The sequence below is a fragment of the Sceloporus undulatus genome, chromosome 2 (genome assembly GCF_019175285.1).
Source record: "Sceloporus undulatus isolate JIND9_A2432 ecotype Alabama chromosome 2, SceUnd_v1.1, whole genome shotgun sequence".
NCBI lineage: Eukaryota > Metazoa > Chordata > Lepidosauria > Squamata > Phrynosomatidae > Sceloporus > Sceloporus undulatus.
In genome coordinates this window covers 68830343-68843218 of record NC_056523.1, presented here as the reverse complement: position 1 = coordinate 68843218, position 12876 = coordinate 68830343, and the positions used below count along the sequence as shown (strand labels likewise).

Genomic DNA, 12876 nt, shown 5'->3' with positions numbered 1-12876 from the left:
AATGCTGCATGTATATGCTTGCACACACATCTTTGTGTGTGTGTGTGTGTGTTATATATATATATATACACCTACATATACACAGCATCTTTATATAAATACACACACACAAACTGTGGAGCAGCTGAAAGTGTAATGTGGCATGATATGCTTGCACACACATCTTTGTGTGTGTGGTGTATATATACACACATCCATACTATACACACACGCTATACATACACACACACCACACACAAACTTTGGAGCAGCTGAAAGTTAATGCTGCATGTAATGCTTGACACACACATCTTTGTGTGTGTGTGTTGTGTATGTATGTGATATATATATATACACACACACCCACACACACCCACACACATAATATATATATAAATACACACCACACAACAAACTGTGGAGCAGCTGAAAGTGTAATGATGCTTACACACACGTCTTGTGTGTGTGTGTATTATATATATACATACATACATATACATCACACACATGCATATATATATATACACCCACACCACCACACACACAACTGTGGAGCAGCTGAAAGTGTATGCTACATGTATGCTTGCACACACATCTTGTGTGTTGGTGTTGTGGGTATAAATATATATATACACACATATACATATACACACATGCATATTATTATACACACACACACAACGTGGAGCCGCTGAAAGCGTAAGCGCATGTATAGCGTTACACACACAACACACAGATCCATATAACTCCCTCTCAAAAGGTTTCTGCTTTATCTTGTTCAGTGGAAATAACGCTCCCAGCCCCAGTGGTTGTGCTAAAAGGGAAAAGGGCCACCAGAAGGAGAAGGGGGAAATTCCAGCGCAGCATCATGGGAGATTTGTAACCGGTGGTCTTCAGGAGAACCAGCGGATTGGATGTACACACCAGCCAAAGCAGCAGAGATTCCACACTGGCCATCAATGCGGATCCAGCCGATCCCCTAATTTTGCGGACTCGGAAAAAGGAGGAGCCGGCTGCCTTCAGTTCGGAACCCAGCCGTGAATACGCATTGGCCAAAGTGTATTCACATTATATCGCATTGGTCAATGCGTATTCAGAGCTAACAGGTGTGGAACTCCAATGCTATATAACGCGAATACGCATTAGCCAATGCGAACTGATGCTCAAAAAGCCCCCGTGTGCTAAGGTCCAGTATTATCTACTTACAAGCAGAAAGTGTAAATTCCAAATGGGGTCGTCCTAGAAGCATAAAGGAGGTCTTAGCATAACTGATCAGGAAACATTTTTAAAGGGCCAGGAAAGAGCTTTCTGAAGCACTGCTTCTAGGATTCCTGCATGGGAGGGAAAACTGCAGCTAAGAATCGTGGAGTTTAAACTGGGCAGGAAACAGCTCTCTGCTAAGATTTCTGATGTAAAAAAGAAAGGAGTGGAAAAGAGTTAGTCTCATGAATCCCTTTTGGAGTATTAGGAATAGACCTGAGTCTATAACTGCCACTATTTTTAATGATGTTTTAGTGGGAGTCAAGAGCTAACCTGCTTGACAGTTATAGTAAAATTCTGCATTGCATTTTTGGGTAGTGACATTTTGGGTTGCTTTCAGAGATGTCACACAACAACCAGAACAACAGTGATTATATGAACATAATTCACAGGGTCATTAAAATTCTTTTACAAGGTAAAAATAATAATAGAGGCTGCTTTCTATAGGTATTGATGTTTGTCTGCCACTGTGGAAGTTGAAAAGCTGAGAAGCAGCATGTGTTTTAAATAATATGTCCTACATGTTTCCCAGCTAGCTTTGATTTGGAATTTGAGGATATGTATACTGTGAAAGTCCTTCTGCCTCATAGTTTAACTATGCTTCTGTTTTCCAGACCACAGTTTTGTCTTCTGCACGTGGGTTGTTTTTTTTTTAATGCTAGCTGCTGAATATCCTTAGGATTTTTTAACTGATGTCTTTCCATTGTTTTCTCCAACCTCTTTTTAGGATAGGAGATTTTCTCCCAAAATATATTGCTTTTGATTCTGGTGTAGATGGAAGTGAGTGTTTTTAGGTAGCTGCCAAGTTGGCTAATACTTTGGAAACTAGATCAAGAAAGTGCAGATTTATTTATTCTCTGTGGATGTAATATTTTAGGTAGGAAAGAAGAATGTTTAATCCACACCTCTAGTGAGATAATGTTTGTTTAAGGTAACATTTTAAAAAATGGTCTCTTCTGTCCTTCTCCCTTCTACTTTACCTGTATCTTTAGTATCAAAGTGAATTCATAGGTAGGTTTGAAGAAATGCATTTCAGAGTTAACTACTCTCCTCTTTTCTGCTAGGTGGTGAAGAGTATTTTCTTCCATCAAGCAAGTTGTAGCTGTATATTGCTATGGTGGGAAGTGGGGGGAGAGGAACTGCTCACTGTACCATATAATATAATCTCTCCTTGGAGGCGATTTGCATATTCTGTAGCACTGTATGAACTTGTCTCATTACCAATTCTGGGACCCTGGTTTATGCACCTATTTTATGCACACGTGGCTATATTCATAAGTATCTGCCTGTTCTGCATACATTTTACATACTTCATGCAAAATTTTCATTTGTGTAAGACACCTGACTCATACATGCTTGTTTCTAGTTCCTTTGTAAAGTGTCAAGTGCTATGTTTTTCTGTGCCACTAGGGAAAGAATTATAATGTAAGCATTCTACTGGGGTTTTCTTTCCCATATTTAGACCATCCATGTATTCTTTTATCACAGTTTTTTCAGTTGCATACCTTGAATTGAAATACATATTCAGAGCCAGTGTTGGACTATGACTATGGAGAACAGGGTTTGAATCCCAGTTTGGCCATGGAAACCCACTGGGTGACTTTTGGCAAGTCACATACTCTCAGTTTTAGAGGACAGCAATGGCAAAACCTCTATGAAGAAACTTGCCAAGAAACCCCCGTGATAGGTTTGCCTTAGGATCACCATACATCAGAAACTTAATTCTGTTTGTGAAAGGATGTGAGGTGATACACACAGGCAAATGCATGTTTCACAGACTTCACTGCTATTTTGGATTAATTGAAATAGTTAATCCATATGCCCAAGAACATAGTCAGAAATCTGTACCTAAGCAAAGTCAATCTCTGCTACTTTTCTGAAGTTTCTCTTTCCATGCAGTGCTGATAGTGAGCCAGAAACACACATACTTTCAAACTCCAAAGAAGTGCCATTCTTGATGAGTTGTTGTTTGATTTGTTTGTGACTTCCTTGTTTCTACTATCCCACCACAGTTACTCTCCCCTTCAGCCCAGACTTAGCACATTTTTTGTTCCATCCATAAGGTAGCCATGAATCCAACAAATCCAGAACAATGTAAATTGTCAAAAGAATCAGGAGATAGCATGCCTAAAACCACAAGTGAGATTGATATGGAGATGTGTTGCCAATTGAGAGATGGGAAGGCATTGCAAGACATAGCATGCTGTTATGGTAAAACAACACAGAAAAATGACAAACCTTGGAGAGACTTTGTAAGAAATGGGGGAAATGTTAGAGAAAGTCATATGAGTAAGACAAAAACTGCTCACTCTACCATATATAGAAAGGCTACAAAAAGTAATGGTGAGAAAAATGAAGAAATAATAGCTTTGGGACCGCAGGTGTATGGGTTATTCACAGCCAATGACCAAAGCAGTGTTTTGACTACTTTGTTTGCCCTCTGCTCAAATCACATGGCAACATACTTAGAAATGTATCTGTCTTATATCATTCTACATGTATTTCACCTGTTCATTATATGTAAATGGTCTCAATTCTACAACACAGAAGAAGAATCTTAGAAGTTGGAAAAACAAAGAATAGAAAATTCATTGAAGAATATGCGTGATGAAAGTTTACCTCATTGTGATGATATAGCTGTATAAAGCCTACTTTAAATATATAAAAGCAAACAGACTACAGCCTCTGCCTTGTTGATTCAAGATTCCCCCTAGACTTTATCTGAGGAAAATCATTAATACTGACTGTCTTGACGTCATCATATATCATGGTCAGCTTGGCACTACTGTCAAAATGTATAAACATGCAGTAAACAGTTGAACAGGTCAATTGCTTATTTAAAACGATGTATTTCTTTAAAATAGTTGGCTGTCAGTGTTCTTGGTTAAGTTAAAGTCCATGAAATAAATTGACTGCCTCAGTAATATTGTACGAGAACATTATAGACCATAACAAAATGCAGATGCTTTAAGGTAGCTTAAATCAAAGAGGACACTTTGTACTGAATGATGTAGTGATCGGAGCTATGACTGTGATCATGAAAGAAATGAAAACTTTGTAGATTTTAAAAAGCAAATAAAAGACACAAAATGCATAGTATTGTAACTTCTAATGATCTATTACTGATTCATTGGTAAGAGTGCCACCTACTGACAATTGAGATTTTTATTTTCTGCTGGTCTCCAAGAAGACTATGAAATACAGAATGTATTCATAATAATGGCTTTGTTAATAGAGAGGTACTTGAGGGTATGTTTGAGGCCTGATGGCGCAGTGGTTAAATGCCTATACTGCAGCCATTCACTCACAACAACAAGGTTGTGAGCTCAATACCAGCCGGGTGCTCAGGGCCAACTTAGCCTGGCATCCTTCTGAGGCTGCTAAAATGAATACCCAGCTTGTTGGGGGCAATTAGTCTACATATTATAAACTGCTTAGGCAGTGCTTAAGTGCACTGATAAGCAGTATAGAAGTGTACTTGCTATTGCTATTGCTTTGTGAAGTTGCTAAAGCAGGCCAAATGAAAGGTACAAATATTTGCAATGTGGTGTAAGAAAAACTAAATGAAAGTTATAGTTTTTTGTGGGTTTTTTTGGGCTATGTGGCCATGTTCTATGAATAAACTCTTCTAGAACATGGCCACATAGCCCAAAAAACCCACAAAAAAATGTGGATGCCGGCCATGAAAGCCTTCGACTTCATATTAAATGAAAGTTGTTTCAGTATAGTAAGGGTTACCCTTCTGCATTAATTCTTGTGTTGTATTGGCAAAACCACCCCAAGGGTTCATAACCACAGGCAAGGACAGAGATGAGATCTCTCCTTCTTTATAATCTTCTTATTGGTTACGACATTTGTGTAATTGCAAACGTAGCATGGGCAGTGGTGAATGAGGAATAGGTTATTCAGTCTGGTAAATTGTGCCATATGCTTCAGGGTCTGAATAAAAAAGAAAAGGAAAAAATGAAAATAGGTCAGGGAAAGAATCCTGACATGGTTTGTTTGATGAATGGGCCTTCCTATATTTTGCGTGTATGTGTATGTGTGTCTGTTTAAACAGGGTGAAAGCTGCTAGGTTGTAGAGGAATATACTGAATCCAGCTGCTTCTCTGCAAATGAATACATATTCCATAAGGAAAAAATAATATTTGGCTTGTTATTACCCAGGCAAATATGTAGATGAATAATGAGTCAATCAGGATAAAGTGTTGTCTCATTTTTCAAAAGATTTTGAAATGTAGGCCATAGTGTTGGCTCAAATGGTGTAGTTTGTATTGATGTAAGTAGGGGGCCTTGTCAATATAATAAACTGCATGGGAAATCTCATTTCCTTTTGTAATCATTTTTTTTAAAAACTCCTTTTTAAAGTAGTCCTCCTCCCTCATTATAGTCATATTGGACCATAATATAGTCATATAGTCATATTGGACCATAATTTCGGTAGCTCTTGTGAGAAGTCCAGTTTGATTTTCTTTCTAGGTGTGAAATGTTTTAGTCCCTTAATATTTAAATTACTATAACTGACAAAATACGAAATACGAAAATTATGAAATTGGAAACATTTTAACTGATCATGCTCATACTCTTAGTAGTGCCTGGTTTTTGTGTAATTGTATATTGCATTTATTGCATGATACGTTTGTATGCAAGCAAGCTCGGATTCTATTTTTTTTTAAGGTGAAATATAATTAAATTAAAGATTTCACAACATCATTGCTAGATAAAGTTATCAGAGGGGAAAGTAGGTGTTGTGATTTATCTAAAAATAAAATTATGAAAACAAGTGAGCTAATTGGGCTCTTGTTTAGAGCAGAGGAAAATGTAGCCCTGTGCAGATGACCAGATCAATTAGAAAGCTGACACATGGAGCATTTAAAAAAATGCAGGAACCTAATACTGTACAAGTTCACTTTCTTACAGTGTGATGTAATGTAATAGTGATAGGCTAAGAGTCTTATCAAGATGGACAATGAGCCAGAATAGAAGGAAATGCTTAGAAGAATTACTATGTACTGTGTAAGTACGTATTTCCTATCACAAGATGTAGTGACAGCCACTGACTTAGATATCTTTTAGGGAGGAGTTTTGTTATGGATGATAAGATTGTGTTTGGCTAATAGTCATGATAGTGGTGTGTTACATGAATTATTATAAATAGTGTGCCTCTCAATACCAGTTACTGGGGAACATGGACAGGAGAGGAGTCTTTTGGACTCAAGTCCTGCTTCTGAGCTTCCTGTTGACATTTCAGTGATCATACAGGAGGTAGGCATTATGGTCTGACCCAGCAACATTATTTTATGTTGGTACATGGTTACACTGAACATAACAGGGTAATATTGGCCATGATGATATAAATGGTGAGTGAATCTCTGAAATGGTTATAAAGTATTAGCAGGAAAGGTTATACCAATTGTGGCTGCCATCCAAAGAAATAATGGCTTTGATCCAAATGCAACTAGTGGAAAGTGGTGATGTTTATAGCTTTGCACTGCCATCCTTCCAAAGCTTTTCATGCTGTATTCCATGTCTTTCTTGAAGATCTCCAATATCCTCCTAAATCATGTTTCAACAGGATAAAAGGCGCAGGAAAGCTACAGTCCATGAGCTTATTCCTTAAGGATTGAACCAGTATGTCCACAGCAGCAGATGCAGGCAGAGATGCTAATTTGCTTTCCCCTCAACATATGCTTCTAGTGAATGAAGCAACTAGGTTTTCAGGAGAGAGCTACGATATTTGGTCCTAAAATTCATAGTAAAGGGTAGTGCTCATGGTAGCTTTAATTCCAAATTAACTCTAAATTGTCTCTTCTCACTGTTTTTATTCTTTTCTTTATAGGTTCCCTGTTGTGCTGTAAGCCATGGCTCCCTTTTTACGGATATCATTCAATTCTTTTGAGATAGGGCCTGTGCAGGATCAAGGAGAGCAACTGCAGCCCTTCTGTGCAATAAAAATGAAAGAGGCCTTGACTACAGGTAAAAAAAAAATGATTTGACTCTGTTTATGGAGTTGAGATCTTTTCAGATAGTCTTAATGGACTGGCAAGATGACAGCCTGATCCTGTTCTTGTTATCTTGGAAATAAATATCCCTGAGTGGATAGGGATATGTTCCAAGTAAGTGGGCAAAATATTAATTCACAGGATTTCAAAGCATATAGTTTGGAGGTTGGGTAATGGTGAAAATGCAAAGATGATGGTTGTACCTAGAAAGTGCTTTAAAGCAGGGATGTAAATTTGTAAGAAAGGGCCTGAACAGAAAGGCCAAAATAAAGCTGCTTCATGTCACTTTGGAGGTGTGCTGTTTAAACAATGCATACGTCCTAAGAGGCTGGAAGGCGCGCCAAAGCCATGCTCCAGTCCTAAGGACTGCAGCATAACTTTGGCGCAGCTTCTGACCTCTTCGGACGCATGCATAATTTAAACAGCATACCTCCAAAGTGACACAAGGCAGCTTTATTTTGGCCTGCCTCTTTGGGCCCAAAGATACATAGTTTGTATATCTGCAAGGTTTTAAATGAGTGTCTGCTACTATGATGTTCTGTAATAGGACCCCTTCTACAAACCTTATGTAGGGTAAGAAGGGTAAGTAATATACGCACACACATATCTTACCACCACTATATCAGCCATTCTGATTATCCTTTTTTTTAATCTTATTGCTTTGTTTTAAATCAGAAGCTTAACATGAAAAATGTTAAGATGTAATCATTAAGCAATGAAAGTATTAGTCTATGACACCTCTTAAAATGTAACAAGAGAATGGATAAATTATTTATCCATTAATTTATTTCAGTAAGTCTAACTTGTCTTATTAAACAGGTTTCAGGATACAATCAATAAAATTTCTTGAAATCATTTTAAAACACTGTTAGAAAACCCTCAAAAAAGACGACTCAGACTGATGGAGGTGGAAAAATAAGCCATGAACTCATTAGCAATAGCAATAGCAGCATCATTTATATACCACTTTATACTGCACTAAGCAGTCTACGCGATTTACAACTGTAAGCTAATTTCCTCCAATAAATTGGGTACTCATTCACGTTGGAAGAATGGCAGGCTGAGTCGACCCTGAGCCCCTGGCTGGGATTAAACTCTCAATCTTGTGGTTTGTGAGCAAGTGGATGCAGTGTTGGCATTTAACCATTGCACCACCAGGACTCTTTAAGTAGACCTTAAGTACTTGGTTGAACAGCCAGGTTTCAGGTTGGTGCTGAAATAAAAGCAATATCAGCAGCAACCAGGCCTCCAAAGAGGGAATTGCACAACCAGCCTGCTACAGCTGAGAAAACTATCTCCTGGGTCTCTCTGTGGTCTTCCAGTGATGAAGCATCAAAGAGAGCCCCCTTCCCACCAGACCTTAATGCTGAAGCAGGTGCACGTGTGTACAAAGAAAGTTGCTCCCTAAAATGTTGAGGTCAAGCCATGTAGGACTTTGAAAGTTATCATCAACCTCTTGGAACTGAGATTGAAAGCATATTATAGGCATACAATGCAGTTCCTTAAAATCACTTGATTATGGCTTCTGTAATGATGCTCCCACCAACAGCTTAGTTGCCACATGGTGTGCTAGCTACAATACCCATGTCATTTTTCAAAGGCAGCTCCATGTATTGCAGTAATTTAAATGGGAAGTGCATGAATTGTCAATTGTCCCTGTCCAGGAATGGATGAAGCACCTACTTATTGATGATTGTGTATTATAATTTATTGTGATCTCTAGATTAAATAGATTTACAGAGAAGGAAGGAGGGGGGGCTAGAATGAGATTTTCATTAAGGGAAACATCTGCTCTGAACAGCTTTTAGCGGAGGGCCTCTGTATCCAGGTAAAAGCTTTTTGACAGAAGTAGAGGAAATAAAGCAGAACTCTGTGGAATATCCTCAGGTGGTTATTTATGAACATTTGCGGAATTCATTTGGCAAACTAACATCAGACTGTCAAGTATCTAATTTATAATGTTGGTTTTGGCAGGCCTTGCCTAATAAAGACAAACTGAGGTGCTATTCTTTACTACTGTTTGGACAGTTCATCTTTCTGAGAACTATGCATCAAACAAAACAGCATCAACCTGAAACTTAACTGTGAACTGAAATCCCATGTCAAAAACATTACTGAATATTAAGGGATCAATTACTGTTTCCATTCAACTTGGATCATGCTACTCTTTGGTCTGATAATGTGAAGATTTTTACCTAAATTAGACATGTACATTTTTCTTAGAAGGGGTAAGCAATCTTACCCATGACTATGTCTTTCCAAAAGTGTACTGACCATTCTTACATTGGATGGTTTGTTACTATAAATAAATATATTTGGGTAATTAGATTTATGAGCAGTACTATTTTCTCAAAATTGTTGAGTTAGTATTTCTTGACTTTGGTTTAATTAAATGAAGGTCACCACTTGGTTACAACAGTTCTTTCTATAATGAATGAATGGTAATTGTTCATGGTAATTTGTCAATCCTATCTTTTTGTGCCAATTCCAGAGAGAGGCAAAACACTGATTCAGAAGAAGCCTACCATGTACCCAGATTGGAAATCTTCTTTTGATGCCCACATCTATGAAGGGCGTGTGATTCAGATTGTTCTAATGAAGGCAGCAGAAGAGCCAGTATCTGAGGTGACTGTAGGTGTATCTGTTTTGGCTGAAAGATGTAAAAAGGGCAACGGGAAAGCAGAATTCTGGGTGAGTATGATGTCATGAAATTAATCATGCCTCATATAGTATACAATCAGGATATCTAAAGGAGTTTATGAACCTGCTCAGTTTTTAGGATTGTCTTCAGTCTTTAGAGATGATCAGAGATTGAGCCTTGTCTTTGTTTATGCCCCTTTTATGGATTTTGCTCAGTAGAGAGGTCTGTCTGAATCCTATATCACTAAACTGAGGAACCCAGATTAAAATGCTTTTAACTTTTTGCCTAGATTTTCAGCAGACAGTGATGGTTGAACAGTTTGTTGAAATTTTGTGCATTATATGTCTTTTTAACATATGATAATTTTTCATTTGGGATTGTATTGTGAGACCTCTTGTGAATTTTGGGGCATTAAAAGGTAAAATGCTTTTTTAATAAATAAGTAAAAGGTAAAATACTTTTAAATAATAAGTAAAAATGAAATGAACTGTTGTTATTTACATTCATTTAGCTTCAAGGAATAAAGTTCTGCCATCCAAGCTACTGTTTTATTACCTTTAATAGTGCAGCCCTGTCTTTAACATGGATGTTAAAGTCTGTGTTTATTCAGACCACAAGGTACTGATATTTATTAAAGTAAAATAGTATATAAATAGAAGATAACTGTCTTGAGGTTGGCTTTCTAAAATGTCTATTAGAAATAGCCTGTTTAATCCATAGTTGATACATAGCATATATAGTCAGTAATAAGTTGAGCTCATGTACAAGTCCAGGGTATGTTCTGGGGCCAAAAGTATGGTTTTTATATCACTTGTGGATACATTGAGTTTAAACATAGGGGTATATACCAAAAAATATAGAGGACAAAGCAAAGGAAAACAATGCCAGTGAAGTTGCAAAATTCTGGCAGATAATGCTGTGCTGACCCTAAAGGCTGGATGGATGATGTACTATGGTACATCATGGATGTGCAATGTGTGGGAGAGACCAGTCACAGGCAGGGCCAAGATAACACACACACATCAAAAAGGATGAAAAGACAAAGCAAAGCAAATTGTGACTATGTTTACAGTGATTATAGCCTTTAACTTTAATGTGATAATTTTATCTGATTTTAACTCAGAAACATATGCAAATTTCTTATTCAAGTCCTTCAGAGCTCAATTCCTCTCAGTGGTCCTTTGAAAAGAAGCACCAAAGAACTACTGCCACCATCATTTTCCAACCTAGGCATTCAAAAAGAAACAGTGCTGTAGCAGAGAAAGTAGAGGGACTGGATTGGATTTCGAGTTCAAATCGTCTCATTAATTTGGATAAGTTCTTTGTGGCAAAGAATGACAAACAATTACGCTTGGATTCATACAAAAGATATGTAACCTCTGTAACCATATTGTTTGTGAAGTGTTTATACTTTTAGTCACCATCTTATGTATAAATTCATATCAGTCCTGCTTAGGAAACTCAGACTATCAGCACTGTTGTCTTTGTGAAATAGTCTGGTGGAGGAAAGGCACATTTTAACTGTGACCCATGTATCTCATACCTATGATGTGTTTAATTCTGTGTAGAGAGATTATTGTAAAGTTTCAGGTAATTGACATTTAATCCATTTGTTTGTCTCTTTTTAGCTGGATTTACAACCTCAAGGGAAAGTATTGATGGCTGTACAATATTTTCTTGAAGATAGCGGTAAGGAGAGAGTTTTCTTTTAATTAACATAAAATATATTATAAAAGGATTAGTACACCTCCTCTTTAACTTTATTTATACACTACATTTTCCTCAAAACTGGGGCTCAAGGTAGCTCAGGTAAAATACATGGGCCCTTGGTATCCCCTGGTGCCTTGGCTATCACAGTCCATGGATGGTCAAGTATCATTTTATATAGCATATTAAATGGTGTCCCTTATATAAAATGTCAAAATCAACACATGCTTTTTGAATTTCTTTTATTAAAAAATATTTCAAGCCATGGTTGAATTCATAGATAGAGAATTCATTGATATGGAGGGCTGAGTATACAGTGGTACCTCGGGATACGAAATACCCAGGTTACGAAATTTTCGGGATACGAAAAAATCCCATAGGGAATTATTGTTTCGGGTTACGAATGTTTTTTCGGGTTACGAAAAAACTTTTGGTGCTTTTTTCGGCTTTTTCGCACGGAATCGCGGCTTTTCCCCATTAGCGCCTATGGCAATTCGGCTTACGAAGGCTTTTCGGGTTACGAAAGCGGCCGCGTTACGAATTAATTTCGTAACCCGAGGCACCACTGTATAACTAAAAACATACAGAGGTCAGCACTAAAATAGTAGTAAAGTCTTCACAGTATTAAAACAATTTAAAATATATGCTTTAGAAAGAATTAAAACAAAAATAGTACAGCACTCTCTTAAAAGCCCTTTTGTTAAAAAAAATGCTTTCTTAAAAGCCTGTTGGAATAAAAAAGACTTCACTTACTGACAGAAAGACAATAAACGGGAGGCATTCTTCATACTTTGAAATATGATAGTCCCAATCTTAATTATGTATCAGGAAATGCTACATACAGTGGACCCTTGTTATACGCTGGGGTTTGCTTCCAAGATCTCCCGTGGATAACAAAATCCGTGGATGCTCAAGTCCCATTAAATATAATGACATAGCAAAATGGTGCCCTATATAAAAAATGGAAACTAAAGGTTTGATGTTTGAAATTTATACTTTTTTGAACATTTTCAAACCATGGATCCTTGAGTCCGTGTATAAAAAATCCGTGTATAAGAAGGGCCAACTGTATTTGCAACAAGGTATGTTTCTTGTGAGGAGAGAGCATTCAGGAAATATATCATAGGGGTGCAGAAGTGTGAATACAAGCTCTGTAGCTGATTGCTGGTTGTCTAGCTGCCATGCCCTTCCTGACATGGTTGACATGCATGAGAAAACATTTAATGTGCATACCTACATGAACACATATAGATCCTGTTCACAAGATAGGATCCTAGTATAGTCAGG

The 12876-nt window shown here is 37.4% G+C and overlaps 1 protein-coding gene across 3 annotated transcripts in view; it reads left to right on the top strand.

Moving 5' to 3' along the window:
• PRKCD (protein kinase C delta) overlaps nucleotides 1–12876 on the top strand; it is a 131519-nt gene that overhangs the window by 76238 nt on the left and 42405 nt on the right. For all 3 annotated transcript variants that reach the window (XM_042452297.1, XM_042452296.1, XM_042452298.1), the window contains 3 exons: nucleotides 7079–7215; nucleotides 9733–9932; nucleotides 11511–11571. In XM_042452297.1, the coding sequence (XP_042308231.1) occupies nucleotides 7101–7215; nucleotides 9733–9932; nucleotides 11511–11571 (376 nt within the window). In that variant the 5' untranslated portion in view covers nucleotides 7079–7100. The remainder of the gene's footprint in view (nucleotides 1–7078; nucleotides 7216–9732; nucleotides 9933–11510; nucleotides 11572–12876) is intronic.